The following is a 19009-nucleotide window of genomic DNA, read 5'->3' as shown; positions in this document are numbered from 1 at the left end:
TAATATAAAATTGGCTTATTTAACTGGCTTTTGAATTATATATATTTATTGTGTAAATTTACTTCCTCTCTTCCAGCCTAATAAGCTGGTGAAATATTTTTAGTAATGATGTCTTCATTTTACATTTGATATCATTTGTGTACTCCTTGTTGGCATAATATGTCGGAAAGGCTGAATCATAGGATCCTTGTAGAACTGTTAGAGCTCCCTTAGCAAAAATGCAGCATAACATTGCAGCAATATTGAAAGAAGATTGGTGTAATTGACGTAAGTACAATTTTTATTACTGAAACAGCAGTATAAATTGTTTACAATTGAGTATGCATTTCCTTCTAAAAATGCTGCATGTTAATTATTCGTATTTTCATGTTTTTGAATACTTGCAGTAAATACTGGATAAATATTACATCAGCAGAGAGCTCCAGTACCTCCAGCATTTTTGATAAGAGCTCTCTTATTTTCTTTAACTTGTGATGCATGTATTACACTGCAGTAAGAATGAGACTGATAAGTAATTCTGAGGATTCCATTCTTGTCACTTAATATAACAATTCAGTTTCATTTGTTTATTGTGTACTTGCATCGCTTTTCAACATATAAAAGTCCATGTTGCATTTCTAAGTTCCATACTTTTTATAAATACGACCAAATGCCAATAATATGGTTTCATTTCTCATTTTTAACTCAAAATATTTCACAATGCTAATAAGATCACTCATTCCCATCTGTTTATTTTTTTTTATTTTTGGTGCATAGCATTTTGTTTGGCTTTGTTAATTTTAAAATCTGTACAATGTTTCAGTCTATATGACAATTCTTCCTACATGTTTCTTTGCAATAATTGATGTAGTTGCTTCAGTATTTGGTTTCTTTGCTGTAATGAGGTATTTGTTTTAATCTCAACCAATGTCAATTTAACCATATGTTTTACTGTTTAAAGCTGTTGGGAAATCTGGTGCCAGGCAACCAGCTAGCCATGGGAATCGTCAATCCCGGACACAGAGATTAAACAAAGAACCTGTTTCAAAAGACATAGACTTGGTGACTAAACGCATGTTATCTGCTAGGTTGCTAAAAATTAATGAGCTCCGAAATGAGGTTACTGAGTTGCAGGGTAAACTGGAGGATTTACAGAAGGAAAACAAAATACTAAAGCGCCTCCAGTACAGGCAAGAGAAAGCTCTTAGTAAGTTTGAAGACACAGAAAATGAGATCTCAATGCTCATATCTCGACACAACAATGAAGTCCGTATACTTCGGGAAAGGCTTCGAAAATCACAGGAAAAAGAGAGAGCAATGGAGAAACAATTGAAAGACACAGAGGAAGAACTTCATCGAACAAAAAACTCTCTGCTGAAATTAAAGAAACTTTCAGAGGACAAACATTTGATAGAGAGAGATGAATTGGCCCAGAAACTTGCTAAAGCTGAAATCAAAATGGAAAACAGTGAAAGGAGAATTAAGGTAATACTTGTATGAAAACAGTAGCTTTATCTGCTCGTATTACACATGTTAACTTAATTCTCTTTCCTTGTTAGTGAATTTATCACAATAATGCTAATTATTATTTTGTTCAAGGAATTTAAATTTAGACCTGCTCAGTGAGGTTGTCTAACCAAAAGCCTATTTAAAGCTGCAATCTTTCACATTATCTAAGCATTACTAATTTTATGATACAGTTTTAATATAACATTGCCTTACAAGTTCTTCTATGCAATATACTGTAAAGTTGCTATAATCCTTTATACCCCGCACTTTGGTGCTTGATTAGTAGATTTTCTAGACTATTGGAAAATTATTTCTATTACTATTGAAGTCACTTTTGTTTTAAATGTTACTTAGTATTATAATTTTCTAATGAACCAGATGATTTTAAAGTGAGTGTCGGAACCAGTGTCCCAGATACTGGGAAGGAAACTTAAGAACTTGGGCCCAGCTGAGTGGAATTAAAGTTGCCTTAGTAAATAGAAGTGCAGCCTGGGGACCCATGCCCTGGTGATTAGAAGGGTGTTGAATGCAGTTGGCTGAAAGGCCTGTTCCTGTACTATGCTACTCTATGTTCCATGATTTCTGCAAGATGTTGCTCTTATTTTCTTACAGGCTTCACCAACTCCATCATAATTTAATGCTTGGTTCCTATGCAACCACATGTCATTTCATCTGTTTTCTTCCTATCATCCAGGGATCCAAACAGTCTTTTCAGGTAGTATTTCACTTGCTCTTCTTTCAATCTAGTACACTGAATAGGTGTTCCCTTCTGTATTGGAGGATCAGATGGTCTTTTTGTGAAGTACTTGAGTTCACAGGAGAAGCCTTGTGTTTCTGGTTCATTGCAATCCCAGTCCCATTTTGACCTACAAGTCTGTGATCTCCTAAACTATTAGAATGAGGCTAATGAAGAGTGTCAGCTTTGAAATATTGACTCTGGTTCTCTTTACACGGGTACTGATCAGCTAAGTGTTTCTGGCGATTTTTATTTAAAATTTTTAGTATCTTCAGATTTTTTTTAAAATTTTAATGTCATCTATATTAGTATTCATTTCTAACAAACTGACATTAACACTATGCAGTAAATAACAGCAAAGAGGTAAGGCCATTTGGCCCATTTAGTCTGCTCTGCCATTAGATCATGGCTGATTTTTTTTTGTAAACTTCATTCTTCTGCCTTCTCTCTGTAATCTTTACTGTTCTTACTAATCAAGAACCCATCAACCTCTGCTTTAAATGACTTGGCCTCTACAGCCAACTATGGAAATGAATGTGACTAAAAATATTCTTTTCATCTCTATTCTGAAGGGATGTCCTTCTATTCTGAGGCTGTGCCCTCACGTCCTAGCATTTCTCTCTATTGGAAACATCTTCTCCACGTTTACTCTATCTAGTCCTTTCAATATTCGGTAGGTAGTGGTAAGATTTGTATATTTAAAACATTCACTTTGTGGAGCAGTGGTTATGTTACTATACAAGTAACTCAGAAGCCAGAAATAGTAATCCACCAGGGACATTTGTGGAGATTTTCAGATGATTTCAAATTTATCAAAAGACCTAATCATGACAGTGATGACCATTGAAACTCTCAAAATGCTAGAGGAACTCAGTAGGTGAGACAGCATCTACGGAAATGAATAAACAGTCGACATTTTAAGCTGAGACCATTCTTTGAGACTAGAAAGGAAAATGGAAGATGCCAGAATAAAAAGTGTGGGGGAGAGGAAAGAGGACTAGCTAGAAGATGATGGGTGAAACCAGGTGGGTGGGGAAGGTGAAGGGCTGGAACTCATAGGTGAGACTGGATTGTGGGAGAAAGGCAAGAAAGAGGGATACCAGAGGGAAGTGATACTGTTGAAATTTCAGTAAATATAGATAAAAATCATTGCCATGTTACTGGATTGAATTTTAGCATTCTTAAAGTTAATTGTATGTAAATCAGAAGTTATTTCCTAATTCTTCATTCTGGAGTTGGATCCTTTCCTGAATATTGTATTTTTACTTTACAGTGAAAAATAGCTGTACTGGAACCCTTGAAAATTCATATTCTATTCATAATTTACTTGTATATTTCAGTAAAAAGCTGAATCAATGGATGAAGCCTTTTACTAATGAAGCACAGAAAGGATATGAGCTTTGCACCTGCTATCCCAGCAAAATCTTTCCTTATTTTTTTTATTTACATTTTTTTTGGTATCACCAATAGACAACACTGAGAAAGCCAATTACAGTTAAATGCAAATCTTGTAGCACGTTCTGCCCATGCTGTTATGGTCCAGAAACAGTAAATTATTTTATTTCAAAGGATGTGATGAATTTGAAGACTCTGAAATATTGAAATGATTTTTGTTTTCTTATTTTTCAATATCAGGATCTGCAGAGAAATTTAGAGTTGACCAACAACAGTTTCCTTAGACAAGTGACTTCTGAACGCAAAAAGGCACAAGAGGCACAGGAAGATATTCGGAATCTCCAGGAGGAAATTCAGCGTCTTGGTCAAAAACTAAAAGTATTTTACCACTTTATAGTTCTGTCAAATAAAAATTCTTCTATCCATAACATAGCAATATACACTTGATATTATATTTAAAATTTTGTGGGACATTAATTTCTTCTGTGAAGTTGTTAGCAACTCATTAAGAGTAGCTTTAATAACTGATATATTCAGGCTAGCAATTGAAGTTACAAATCTTTTGCATCGGTAAGGCATTCATGCATCAGTTTATTTTTTGTCCCAATGTTGAGTATGATCCAAATATATAATTTGATCACTGTCATTGTAACCATTTATTATATACAAATGTGTGATGTATTGCATCAGGATTTACCATAGCCTTTGAAGATTTTTGTGTGATATCAGGCCAGTTGTGAACTGAAGATTTGCCTGGAATTTTTAAATAGCATATTGCCAGTTCCATATCAAAAGAAAGATTTTATTTCATAAAACAAAATTCATCAGAAGTTTTTATCTTTTAATTCTAATCTTTTAATTCTAATCTTTTAACTATATAAGAGAGCCAGCTTTTCAACTCAAATAATTTAATGGAATAGAGGCAAGATATCCTCTTCACTTTTTATATATAGCATTTGCCTTGATTCCACTGAGTGGTTTCATTCATTGACAAGAGAAAGTATTTAGGTTTCAAAGAAAGATCACAGAAATAACTAGACTTCAATTTGTTTTAGTTTAAAATTGAACCTGAACTCCTTGCTAACTCAAAGTTGCTGTCTAGCTCAAGAAATTCCTATGTTTAATTGGGATGGTATTAGGTTCATAATAGATGGTCTCAGGTTTCTGCGGCTGATAAGTTGAAATGGGGGTGTTTCTTTTAAAGTGGCAGCATAATTTTCTTGTTTATTCAAAGGAGAAGGAAAAGGAGCTTGATGTGAAGAATATTTATGCCAATCGTATACTGAAGTCGTCACCAAAGAAAGAAGGTGAAAGCACACCTAAGAGAAAAGGTATTGGTTTTTCTCTTATTGCTGAAACTACTTTGGGTTCTGTCAAGGTTGATATGAAAATGTTATGCTCCTTGAGAAAATAGCTAAAATATATGACACCCGTCCATGCATTTGGGTTTTATTTTTTAAGGAAATTTAATTGTGATTGAATATGTGCTGCATGTTCAGTCTACAGTTTTCCGTCTGGATCTTCCAGGCATATAACCTGGAAGCATCGTGCAAGGTGACTTTCCAGGCCCCTCTCTCATACAGCATAAATAATGCTAAATTTGGTTCTGTTTAGTTTTCAGATGCCATGGACCAACCAGATATTAGTGTTGTCTGTATATAATTAATTTTGGCCTATAAGCAATTTGGGTCTCTTGATTAAAGTGAAATTCTAAAACATTTACTTGCTAGAGAAGCAAAGATTACTGAAAATGTAACTTAATTGTACTATAGCAATACTGATCAGAATTGGAACAAATTAATAATGCTATTCAGAAATGAATTAGTATAATCCTCATTTGTGCAGATTTTTCAAGCTTAGAAAAGGTGGCTTCACAAATGCAGGCTTTTCAACCAAAACGGTATCTGAGGAAGCAATGAAAATCTATGATGCTTTGAAATAACAGATTAAATTCCTTTTGCATTAGATTTTGCATTTGTGTGAATTTTCTCATATTGCATTATTCTTCATCAATAGGAAAACTATCTTATGATATGATACATGAAAGAATTATTTATTGTAATAATTTTATAGACTATCAAGTTGCTGTATTAACTGTGAATCAAATCTGTAGTCAAGTGTTATATTCAAAAGAAAATGAAGTGGTGAAAATTGCAGGTAAATTCTGCATACCAAAGTGAAGTGGTGAATTGCCAGCATGTGGCAATGACAGGGGTTGGGGTAGAGATGGTTGCAGAATAGGTGTATTAAAATTGGTAGAGGCATGTGATGGTTTTAATGATGCAAGGTTTGGGGATAGGATGTGAAATCTTGCTCACCTCTGTGGTGAGGTAGAAATTATGCTCTGCTTGTTGGTGAAAATCTGATAATGAAAAGGGGAGTTGTATTTTGATAATTTGTTGAGGCGAACAGAAGTATTGAAAGTCTAAATCCTGTTCTGTAAGGGATTGGGAGCAGAAAACTTTGAAGTTGGCTAAAATATTAAGTAATGAGCAAAATTTGTGTTCTAAATTTGTGTATATTTACAAAATGCAATTAAGTTGGTCGGTAAAACTATTGAACATTTTTTCTTTGTACTTTTGTCAGTTAAATAAAGATTAACGTGAATTAACATATCACAGATTTTTGTTTTTATTGCATTTTGGAAAATATCCCAACTTTGCTGGAAATGGGGTTTGTAGAAATTGTGATAAAATTCAGTGCTGTGTGATAAAGAGTGCATATAAAACATAAAACCTAAATCATTATGGATAAAGAAAAAGGTGGATAATGTTGTAAAAAAAAGTCTTCATAAAATTATTGAAATAACATAATTTTCCTTCTGTTTGTAATCTCCAAATTCTGTATGTCATTTCCAAATATAAAATATGATGAGCTGTCAGCAAACAATGGACCAATAAAGCAGACTTGCCCTAACAACTGACGAGAATTCAAATGATTCTCAGAAAATTTCAAGATAATTATTTTATTAGATTTTGATTTCATGTGCATTTTATTTAAAGCCATTCTAAATTGGGAGGGGAATTCTTGTAAAACTAAATAAGTGTGGAGTGAGGGAGGAACCTAGTGAGGCGATTTGAATAGTCTGTGTGGTTTCTGTATGTGTAAAACAAAATCCTGAAAAGCAGAAAACAAAAAAGCCATCTCTAAATTGCATTGAATTTTAAATAGTTGCATAGAGAAACAATGCTATCCCAAGGCATAATTAGGTAATTCCACTATTTGTGAAGTTTACTGACTGCACAATTTATTTGAAGGAAATTGAGGTGAGGCAGATATTTCATTGAAAATCAAAAACTGCAGATGCTGTATGTTTGAAGTGAAAACTAATAACTCTGCTAACTCCCAGCAAGTCAAGCAGCAACTGTGGCGGGTGGGGAGAAAGAGTTAATATTTAAGGTTAAATTTTTTATCAGAACTGCAGAGGTCATTTGTAATAAAAATTGTACAATAAAAACTCTACAATTGTGCCACTTAATGGGGTTTTAAGCCCAGCTGCCTTTAGTGCGACCTTTCATCAGTTTCAGCCACTCACTCAGTGTTGTCACTATCAGCTTTGCATTTTTCAATGCTTCCCCTCCATTGGCTTGGTTTACCCTTGATGCAGCCTCTCTATTGATTTGGCCACTCCCTGGTTACTCAGCATGCTATATTGTAAACTATTAGAGTACAAAGCTTTTACTATTAATTCTTTGCATTTCTGGCAAAAAATACCATGCTTAAGTTGGAGAGAGTGTTGTTTTATTTCATTAGTTATTTCCATTCATGAGATAATGTATTTTGAGTAAATTAACATTGTTAATTGTAACTAAGTTTACTGTGATCTGACCCAGTTGGCTGGACTGAGTCTGTTTTAAATGTATAATTGGAATTCCTATCCACCATTTCACAAATGTTTGACTAGTATAAATAAGTTTTAGATACATTATAAATTGTTTTTTTTTCTTGTATACTTCAGCATCTAGTACCGTTAAAGGAGTACAGACTGAAGAATATTACTTGCCCTTAGTATTTCCAACTCCACCCCTAGCAACAGGCTGTGAGGAAGAAATGAGGATAAAAGGAGACTGTTCCCAAGCGGTATGTTTAATGCTTTGTGTAACAAAACAATTGAAGGGGATGATATCATCCTACTGGGCTATGTTGGATTTTGAAAATGCCTAATGATGATTAAAAACAGAATTGCAGAAACTGGAAATTAAAACAGAAAAAGCAGGCAACACTCAGCAGGTTATGAGATGTATATAAACAACAAAATAAGCCAGTGCCAATTGAGAGGGAAAAAGAAATGTAGTCCAAGGTGGTGTTAGTTTTTCAGGTCAGTTCAAGAGCATGATGACAATTGGGAGCAATCTGATTTGAACCGTGAGGTGTGGGCCTTCAGACTCCTCTGCCTGTTCCCTAATAGCAGCAATGAGAAGAGGGTATGGCCTACATGTAGGGGGCAGTCCTTCTTGAGACACAGCCTCATGTAGGTATGCTTAATAGTTGGGAGAGCTTAATCCATGATGGACCTGGCTGAGTTCCTGTACATTAGTGTTTCCATACTAGGCAGTGATGCAGCTAGTGAGAATTCTGTAATCTGTAGAAGTTGTCAGAGTCTTTAAGATCTCAAAACTTTGTGTGTGTATAAAACTAGACAGGTACCAGCACCGTCTCATGGTTGCATGTCTGTACTGGTTCCAGGATAGATCTTACAAGATGTTAATACCCATGAGCTTGAAGCTGCAAATACATCATGAAGATCAGTGCAAGTTCAGCTGACTTCCACTTCCTAAAGTCCACAATCAGTTCTTTGGTTTTGCTCTTAGTTTGCAAGGTTGTTGTATGATGCGGCTCAACCAGATGACTCTTCTCATAACTATGCTGTCTTGTCATCCTCCATGATTCTCTCAATAGTCATGTCATCTGTGAATTTGTAGATGGTATGAAAGCTATGTTTGGCCACAGAGAAAGTACAACATGCAGCCCTGAAGTGTGTCTGTCACAATAGTCAGGGTGGGGATGACTTTTCTAATCACTGTGAGGAAGTTGTGGATCTGAATACAGAGGAAGAAACAGAAGCATTGTTCTTGGAGCCTGTTGATAAGTTTTGAGGGGCTGATGTGGAACATCAAACTGTAGATAATGAACAATAGCCTGATGTATGTGTTCAGGTTATCCAGGTAGTCCAAAGTGAGAAGAATTATGTGGTTAATTTTGCAGAGACCCTGTCCTCTGAAGTGAACTGAAGCAGTTTCTACATTGTTATTTGAAAATTCTGACTTTGGCTAAGGTTATGTTGCTGGGTCCTAAACATGGAATTTAGAAATTAAATTATGGGATGAGCATCCAGCCAAGATGGCTCAACCAGAAGTGAGTTTTAATCATTATAGTGGTTGGGAAATTTTAATTCAAGAATGACTAAATAAAATAACAATTTAACATCAATAATGGCAGCCATGAAACTGCAGAATAGATGCTAATAACCCAACTGGTTGTCTTTCAGGGAAGAAGAAATATTCCTTGAAGATTTCTTGAAATCAAAAAAAAACTTTATCAAGAACTATAAATGAATCCAGACCACCACTTATCATTGATTATGCTCCGAAATACCTTGGGGTTAATCAGAAGTGGACAATACATGCCAGTCTTGCAAGATTAGCAATTTTTTTTAAAAAAAAGAGAAATGTTCAGGATGCTTCAACACTTTAAGTTCAATATGGCCACAGCTGTTCAATTTGGACTGTAGGAGAATTCACACAGATTAGCTGGCAAGACATTTGCTAAAGCTTTTCTAACATTGAGACAAAGCTGTAGGGTAATTTAAACATATTCTCTTAATGATGCAAGATACTTTTGCACCTGCAAATTTTGTTACCCACTTGCAGATGATATGATCACAAATTTCAAGAAAAATACGTATTAAAAATTGATTTTGTCCCATTTTCCAATTCAACACAATATTCAAATTTGTCTGTAATCACTAATCAAGGTACAGTGGATTCCGGTTAAATGCGACATAGCGGGTGACCTGAAGATTTCAGCCCAGTTAAGCAGCTACCCCAATTAGCTGGTTTCATAGAAATAGTTAAAAAGGTATTTTAAAAAAAGACAAACTGCCATATTACTGAGTAACAAATTATGCATATAAATGAATCCAGAACATAGTAGAACACCACCAAAACTAATACAGTACTATAAAACTATGTATTAGTTCCTAATAGTTATTGACAGATGAATTAATCTAGTGTATGCTACCATGTTCTTCTGATTGTAAATAAATAAAACCAGTGCAGATACCTGGTGAAGATAATAGGCTGCCTTCAAACAATACTTTTGATGATTGTGTCCTCCAAATCTTTATTTTCATTGTAACATTCAAAATTATCAATACCTTTAAATTCTTCATAGTACCTATCTTGTTGAAGTAATGAAATTGTTTCATTTTCACTCTGAAATAGGTTTGAATAAATTTATTTTATCTTAATATTCTGTTTATTCAGCATTGGATTTCCAATTGATTTCTTAACTTTTGCTTTATATTTCTATTCTCCTTTTTCTGTTTAATTCTGAGCTGAGACAGTGAACAAATTTTGAAAGTGAATCAGGCATGTATTCCATTTTGATGTTTTTCTTACACCACAGCAAAAATACTCTGCATTTTTCTATGGATAAACATGCCATTCTACATCCCAAAGAATTAGTAATAAAATGTTCATATTCTAAATCAATAAACTTCATCAAATTGTAGAGCTAGAGTTTGTTGTTTTTCATGCCTTGTTTTTTGCTGCATATCCCCAGTGTTTGGGTTAAAATCTATCTCCTGAGGTGATTCATCAGGAGCACTAAATCATTTGTCTCCAGAATACAGTAATAAAAAGTGGAAAGAGGTGTACTCCTCCCTCCCCCCTTAGAAGAAATGCTGATAATATCTGAAATTGTGACATTTTCAGATAATGTTTGAAGTTCTTTTTAAGTACAATGACCCAGTCTAACGGTTTACAAAAGCTATCCTGAAGGATGTAATGTGGTTATGGATTGTAGTAAAACTTGTCTGTGATTGGTATGAGTATTCCTTGTGCGAAGTGTCCTTCAAAACTAGCATTTTTTTTGTACCTTATTTTGAGAGCTTGCTTCTACTTCACTCTTTTTTTTCTACATTCTTGTTCTTGTCTGTTTGCTTCACAACATTTCATAACTCGACATAACTCGACCATCTTAACAACTTGCTTCCAATGTATTTCACAGATACTACATGTGTAAACTTCCATACAGTTTGTTTAAAATAATGTTTCACTCAGTTCTGTGGTCCACTTTCCCATTCCCACAAACTATTTCCCTTCTCACTGTGCAAGCATCTAACCAAAAGTTCCTTCAGATGAAGCAGTGATTTACTTGCAGCTCTTCTAGTATTTGCAAACTGCTCAGAATCGATCCTCTCTACATTAGAGAAACCAAATACTGACTGGGTGATCACGTTATTGCACACGTCCATTCATTCTACAATTGTCAATCACTTTAATTATCCATCCCTTTCCTACCTTGGCCTATTGGTCCGTGGTCTCCTATGTTATTCTCATGGTGCTCAATATTGACTTGAACAGCATATCTGGGCATGTCGTCGCCTTCCAGACTTGAGAATGAATTCAATAATTTCGGACTCAGATCATTTTCAAGATATATTTTTTGTCGAATGTAAAAAAGTACCAGTTTCCTGGTTACATCGGAAACACTGATCCGATAAATTTGGATTAAATTTTTTTATTTTTTGTGGTGTAATATATAATTGATGTAGAAAATTATACTGCACTAATCTTAACCGAACATTTATTGTATTTGTCATACTGTCAAGGCATAGTCTTGACCAATTTGTTTCTTCAATTTTAATATTCAAATCACTTTCCCATTTTTGTCTTGACTTATGGACTCCTTGCTTAATTACCTGTCTTTGAATCAAATTATCTTTTGATTACCATTTTCCATCTTTGATTACCATTTTGATTACCATTTTAATCTTTTGATTACCATTTTAATCTTTTGATTACCATTATCCATCTTTAAATTACCATTTGAATCAAATGGTCTTGCTCTAAAATTCAACCTTTTTGGACAAATTTAAGACTTTTACTGGAACAAATTACAGGAACACAATTTCCTCATAATCCAATATTATTTTTACTAGGTGATATTGAAGGGATAAAACCGAAACTCAAACTAAATAAGTATCAGAAAGAATTTATAAAAATTGCACTGGCAGTAGCCAAAAAAGCTATTGCAGTTACTTGGAAATCGGATTCACATTTAAGTATAGATTCTTGGAAGAAAGAAATCTATGGTTGTATTCCATTAGAAAAAATTACTTATAATTTAAGAGATAAATATGAAACATTTTTGAAAATTTGGAGCCCTTATTTACAAAAGATAGGATTAAATATATAGATGCTTTTAAGATGAAACAATTGGTTATTAGGGGGAAGAAATAAATATACATATTAAAATTATTACGAACTCCATGGAGCATGTGGAGATCTTCCAACCACCAGGCATTCTTTCTTTCTTTCTTTCTTTCTTTCTTTCTTTTTTTTCTAAGGGGCAGTTAGGGGGGAGGGGTTAAGGGGAGGGGGTATGGGTTATATACATTGTTTTTTTCATACTTTGTAATCATTTAAAAATGCAATAAAAAATTATTTAAAAAAAAAAAAAAGATATATTTTTTGGATTGAAATGCTGTGTCAAAAGATGTCACCAGTGTGGAGAGATGCATTTCTAATGGCTCTCCTCTGCAGAGAACCTGACACAAATTTTTGCCATCCTGCTGCTCACTGCTTTGTTAGGAACCTGATGTGAACCATGTCCTCCCTGTTGCTGTATGCAGCTGTGACAGAAAATGCAAAGACTGCAATAAATTACTCCATGGCTCATTGCAGATACGGTGCCTGTAATGTTGGGCATGAAGAGACAAGGCTGCTCACTGTTTGAGGGATAGGCCTCTGGATTGCACCCTTGCTGGCATGGTTAGTCTAGGCCATTGGTGGAGAGTGTCAGCAACTGCTTCATGCATTCGAAGATCCGACAATCTCTTTCATCACATACTGAATGTATTGGAAGCTACTGGCCCCTTTGTTCTTTGTTTGCCTATGATGCTGTGAGGTCTTACCACAGAAAATCTGCAGGTTTCAAGAGAGCTGTTCTGGAAATGAAGGATCACAGCCTCAGAGCCAGCAGTCGTCCATTTTAGGACTAAGAGGCACATAAATCTCAGAACTCAAATTGGGAATCTTTAATGTTATTTACCTTCTGGGCTTTAGAAGTTCACTTATTCAGTATATTCAAGGGTGACATCAGTAGATTTATGGATACAAATAAAATTAAGGGGATATGTGGGAAGCCTGTGGGAGAGGTAAAAGATCAGCTATGATAAATGGTAGAACAATCTTAAGAGTCAAATGTTCTATGCTCTGGTACATTTCTTTCCTGTCTTTCACAGATTAAGATTTTGAATATTTTATGCATGACAATCTTTGGGTCTTCATTTCTATCTGGCTTCTTTCCAATTTTCCATCTTCCTTTTCAAAATTTGTCTTCATATTAAGATCAGTGCTTTGTTCACTTAATATTATCCTAAATAAACTGCTCAGCACCCAGCATTCCTCCCTGACTCTGCTGGCTGAAATTGTTTAAAATTATCTCTTCAGTTACTGTAAATTCTTCCTTCAAAACTGCAATCATCATTCCTCTCTTTGAAAAACAATCTTTGAATCCCTTTGAAAATCAATACCATCTCCAATATCCTTGAAGACATACTTCAAATTATGACTCCCAAATTTGTGTCAGTTTTATCCCTCTTCTAATTCTGCCTCTGCCATTGCATTGAAACACTTGGATCATGGTGTTTTGCATTCCACAGTATTCAACATTATTTGTGATTCTCATAAAGGTAATTCTGTTTATCCTTCTCAACCAGCCTGCAACTGTTGGTTGTGTATGTCATCTTAAGCGTCTGTCTAATTTACCAGTTTACCACATTGATCAGGTTTCATTCTTATTTATATAATTCAAGTAAGCTAATCTCACCCACAATAGTTTCTTTTCCCAGATCTTTGCTATTACCTGTTCTCAAGAATTATTCTTGACAACCTGATGAAGGGTCTTCGCTCGAAGCTTAAATTGTTTATTCATTTCCCCAGATGCTGCCTGGCCTGCTGAGTTCCTTCAGCATTTTGGGTGTATTCCTCTGGATTTCCTGCATCTGCAGAATCTCTTTTGTTATTCTTGGCATCCTCCCATTTGTTATCCACATGTTGCCTGTCAGGAATATCATCCAAAAATATATTTTTTCACATCTACACAGTTAACACCCAACATAATGAAATTCTGCAGAAAATCTGCAGATGCTGGAGGAATTCAGCAGGCCAAGCAGCGTCTATGGAAAAGAGCACAGTTTACTTTTTGGGCCGTCACTTCAGCAGTACTGGAGATAAAAGATGAGTAGATTTTAACTGAAGTTTCGGGGGGCAGTAGGGGATCGAGAATCACAAGGTGATAGGTGAAACTGAGAGGGTGGGGGGAGGTGAAGTAAAGAGCTGGGAAGTTAATTGGTGAAAGAGATACCAGATTGTAGAAGGGGCAATTGAATAGGAGAGGACAGAAGGCCATGGAAGAAAAAGGGGGGTTGAGCACGAGAAGGAGGCAATTGGCAGGCAAGGAGATGAAGTGAGAGAGGGAAAAGGTGAAATAGAAGGGGTGGGGGTTCATTACCAGAAGTTTGAGAAGTCGATGTTGGTACCATCAGATTGGAGGCTACCCAGACGGAATACAAGGTGTTCTTCCAACCTGAGTGTTGCCTCATCATGAAAGTAGAGGAAGCCATGGATTGACATATCAGGGCCATCCAGGGGCCCCAAACAGTGCTTCCAGCTGAGGTGACACTTCACCTGTGAGTCTGTTGGGATCACGTACTGTGTCTGGAGCTCCCGGTATGGCCTCCTGTATAACAATATAGACCCCCAATATAGATTGGGGGACTGCTTTGCCAAGCACCTGTGCACTGTTCACCAGAAGAAGCAGGAGTTCCCACTGGCCACCCATTTTAATTCCAATTCCAGTTCCCATTCCCATTCCGATATGTCTATCTGTGGTCTCCTCCACTGTTGAAATAAAGCACACTCAGGTTGGAGGAGCAACACCTTGTATTCTGTCTGGGTAGTCTCCAACCTGATGGCATGAACATTGATTTCTCAAACTTGCTGTAATACCACCACACCCCATTCCCCATCCCCTTTCCCCCTCTCACCTCAGCTCCTTGCCTGACCATTGTCTCCCACTGGTGGTGCTCCTCCCATTTCTTCCTTCCATGGCCTTTTGTCCTCCCCTATAAAACTCCCCCTTTCTCCGACCCTGTATCTCTTTCTCCAACTTCCCAGCTCTTTACCCCTCCTCTTCCTCCCAGTTTCACCTATCACTTTGTGTTTCTCCCTCCTCCTCCCCCCCCACCTTACCTTTTAAATCTACTCATCTTTTTTTTCCTCCAGGCCTACTTGAAGTGTCTCAACCTGAAATGTCAGCTGTACTCTTCTCCATAGATGCTGCCTGGCCTGCTGAGTTCTTACAGCATTTTATGTGTGTTAATAATATAACTCTTTCCCTTCCTCTAACAATTAATGTTGAATGAACTGGAAATTTTGTTTAAGTACTGGGACAATCAAAGTCACAAACATCTGTCTCTGTCATAAGCTGTGTTTCATAGTCACTGATACCATTCCTTTGTTTGGCAAACATGTATTGAAGTTATTAGTAAAGGCAAAACTAGGACAATCCAAAGTGCAATTTCCCTATATTACCTTGGTTTCAAATGTTATAAAACTACATACACTTGGAAAATCATACTTCATTGAGGAGTGATCAGTCAGTGTTGATGGTTACCATGAAACAGCATATCATTGAACTCAAATTGTAAGAAAGAAGATACTTATTATGTGCCAAGTACTACATGAATTATTCATATACAATGCCTATAAAAGTATTCAACCCCCTTGGAAGTTTTCATGTTTTGTTTTCAACATTGAATCATAGCGGATTTAATTTGTCATTGTTTTACACTGATCAACAAAAAGACTTTTGTGTCAAAGTGAAAACAGATCTCTAGAACGTGATATAAATTAATTACAAATATAAAACACAGAACAATTGGTTGCATAATTACTCACCCCTTTCAAGTCAGTATTCAGTTGGTGCACCTTTGGTAGCAATAGCAGCCTTGAGTCTGTGTGGATAGGCCTCTATCAGCTTTGCCTATCTGGTCACTGCAATTTTTCCCCATTCTTCTGTACAAAACTGTTCAAGCTCTGTCAGATTGAACAGCCCTTTTCAAGTTCACCCACAAATTCACAATTGGATTGAGATCTGGACTCTGACTTTTCCACTCCAGAGCATTAACTTTGTTTTTAAGCCATATCTGGTTAGCTTGACTTTATGCTTGGGATCATTGTCTTGCTGGAAAATATCTTCTCCCAAATCACAGTTCTCTTGCAGGCTGTGTCAGGTTTTCCTCCAGGATTTCCCTGTATTTTGCTGCATTCCTTTTACCCTTTATCTTCACAAGCCTTCCAGGATCTGCTGCAGTGAAGCATCCCCACAGCACGATGCAGCCACCACCACGCTTCACAGTATGGTTGTTTTTGATGATATGTGATGTGTGGCTTACGCCAAACATAGCGTTCAGTCTGATGGCCAAAGAGCTCAATTTTGGTTTCTTCAGACCATAGAAGCTTCTTCCAGCTGGCTTCAAAGTCTTCCACATGCTCTCTGACTTTCTCTTTGCCATTCTCCCATAGAGATGCAATTGATGAAGCACCAGGGCTACAAATGTTGTATGCACAGTCTCTCCCATGTCAAGCTTGTAACTCCTCCAGAGTTGTCATAGGTCTCTTGGTGGCCTCCCTCACTGGTCCCCTTATTGCATGGTCATTCAGTTTTTGAGGACGACCTACTCTAGGCAGATTTACAGCTTTGCCATATTCTTTCCTTTTCTTGCTGATTAACTCCAAGGGATATTCAGTGACTCAGAAATTCTCTTGTATCCATCTCCTGACTTGTGCCTTTCAATAACCTTTTCATAGAGTTGCTTGGAGCATTCTTTTCTGCTCATGGTGTATTTTTTGCCGGGGTACTGACTCACCAGTTACAGATGTATTTTTACTACAATCAGCTGAAGCACCTCGACTGCACACAGTGATTCACATTTAACTAATTATGTGACTACTAAAACTAGTCGGCTGCATCAGTGATGATTTGGTGTGTCAGATTAAAGGAGGTGAATACTTGTGCAATCAATTATTTTGTGTTTTATGTTTGTGAATAATTTAGATCACTTTGTAGAGATCTTTCACTTTGACAGAAAAGAGTCTTTATGTTGATCAATGTCAAAAAAGCCAAATTAAATCCACTTTGATCCAATGTCATAGAACAATGAAACATGAAAACTTCCAAGGGGGCTGAATGCTTTTTATAAGTACAGTATAGGCAAGTGAGGCTGATTCCATATTCAATTATGAAACAAAGGTTATGATAGTATGATAATTGCAAACTGAGGTAATTATTTTTTTATAATTTTATTATTTTTTTGTAATTTGAATCATGAGCATAATTTCAAAGTTAGTCTTTGACTTTAATCTCAATCTCCAAGAAACTATTTGGATAGTACTTTCCCCAGAATTGGAGATTTAAATTAGGGAATCACATGAACTTGTACAGAATTACTCTTTGCATTAGAAATCCAATATACTCTTCCATCCACTAGGCTTTTAATACTATAAATATGTCATGATAAATTTCTTAGATACAAGAGCACCATGACGGAGAATGGACAGAATGTCTAAGACGAGAGGAGATGCAAGAACCTGTGCAAGAATCGGAAGAAAAGCTGAAAAGAGAAGAACAGCACAGGTTGGAGTTAAAAGCAGAGAAGCTCAGGGAAAGTAAGGGTATATGTTTATTTTATTAATATTTGCAGTAAAATTGAAGATACCCAAGGGATTGACTAAATCCTGGCCTCCAAAAAAGTTTTACTGGATCATTCGTCTGTATTTTAAATTTTAATGGATAATATTCATGTAAGATTATCTCTTAATGCTGCCGTTGTGTCATTGCCAGCACCAAATGAGAAATCCTAGGTTTCATACTTTATATAACAGATATGCAATATGCTACGTTCCCAAAATTTTCATCAAGTAACATCTGTGAATCTTGTATTTCATTCCTGCAATTGTTAGTTCTCTTAAAGGGAAAACAATGCATTTGGTTCCTTTTACTCCTATAACCATTCAGAACACTGAATACAATGTCCAGTCACCTCATTATGTAGCAAAGAAATAAGTCGGTTTGCAAAATCAAACTGCTTGTGGTACTGATTCATCATCCCTTGGATAGTACATCGAAGTGAACATAGAAGGGAGGCATTTGAATTTTAGAAATGAGTTAAAAGAGAACCTATTCTGAAAATTGTTTTTCAAGGTAAAACAAAATAAATTTATATAATTTTTTTAAGATTTTGGCAAATTGTGTACTTTGTGCATATTTAGTGTGTTTCTGTAAATTGTTTTATGATATCTATGTGACATCCTACAAGGTTGCTGCTGTAGACAACATAGAACACTACATTATATGTTCATTTTTTTTAGACCACATTATTTTCAAGAGGTAAATGTTGCATCAAATATAGAGACAGATCCGAACTTGCTACTGATATAACCTCACTCATGCCACTACCAGAGATTCTGCTGGTATCTATTAGAGGATATTTTGATCTTTCTAAATTCCTGGTTTCTGACCAGGTTTTGAATGACACTCAGGCTGCTCCTCAGCAGTTAAACTTTGCCCAATACCAATGTGTTTTTCTCCACCCTATGATCTGTTCACTGTCTTCTGGCCACCCCTGCTCCAAGCTCCTTCCACCAAGTTCCTGCATAAATCCAGATACTCTTTTCCCTGTTTAGTACCACCATCTTATCTCATCTTCCAGGTGATATTTATCCACTCTCCTGTCTAATATCTTCTTTTATCTCCCAAGATGACAGATTGCAGTGGAAAAATCTAGAGTATGGTTTGGAATGCAGGACTAGGATGTGCTGTTTTTTATTTCTATAATGCTTTGGATATTCTGCATTTTAGAATATGGGATATTCATGGCCTCCTTAAAAACTGGCATGAAAATGCAACTCAAATTTTTAGAGCTTCCTCTTATATACCTGAAAAATGATAACCGATAAAATATGATAAGCAATGTGAAATGGTAGCAGAATTAGTTTAAACTGGAGCAGGAATTAAGGAAAAGTAGTAAAGAAAAACAAGGGGCTAATAATGGTAGATAGCATATAGGTGATGATAATTCCTCTATACAACCAAGACAGG

General features: G+C 35.9%; 1 protein-coding gene across 2 annotated transcripts in view; it reads left to right on the top strand.

The window, feature by feature from the left end:
* Positions 1-19009, top strand: part of lca5 (lebercilin LCA5) — a 69167-nt gene that overhangs the window by 38713 nt on the left and 11445 nt on the right. Inside the window, exons 3-7 of one of the 2 annotated variants that reach the window (XM_059982362.1) lie at positions 941-1464; positions 3860-3997; positions 4854-4950; positions 7578-7699; positions 17439-17583. In XM_059982362.1, the coding sequence (XP_059838345.1) occupies positions 941-1464; positions 3860-3997; positions 4854-4950; positions 7578-7699; positions 17439-17583 (1026 nt within the window). The remainder of the gene's footprint in view (positions 1-940; positions 1465-3859; positions 3998-4853; positions 4951-7577; positions 7700-17438; positions 17584-19009) is intronic. The other variant, XM_059982363.1, reaches the window with a different exon arrangement.

The sequence above is a fragment of the Hypanus sabinus genome, chromosome 10 (genome assembly GCF_030144855.1).
Source record: "Hypanus sabinus isolate sHypSab1 chromosome 10, sHypSab1.hap1, whole genome shotgun sequence".
NCBI lineage: Eukaryota > Metazoa > Chordata > Chondrichthyes > Myliobatiformes > Dasyatidae > Hypanus > Hypanus sabinus.
The sequence above is the reverse complement of the archived record's forward strand: the minus strand, read 5'-3'. Positions and strand labels throughout refer to the sequence as shown.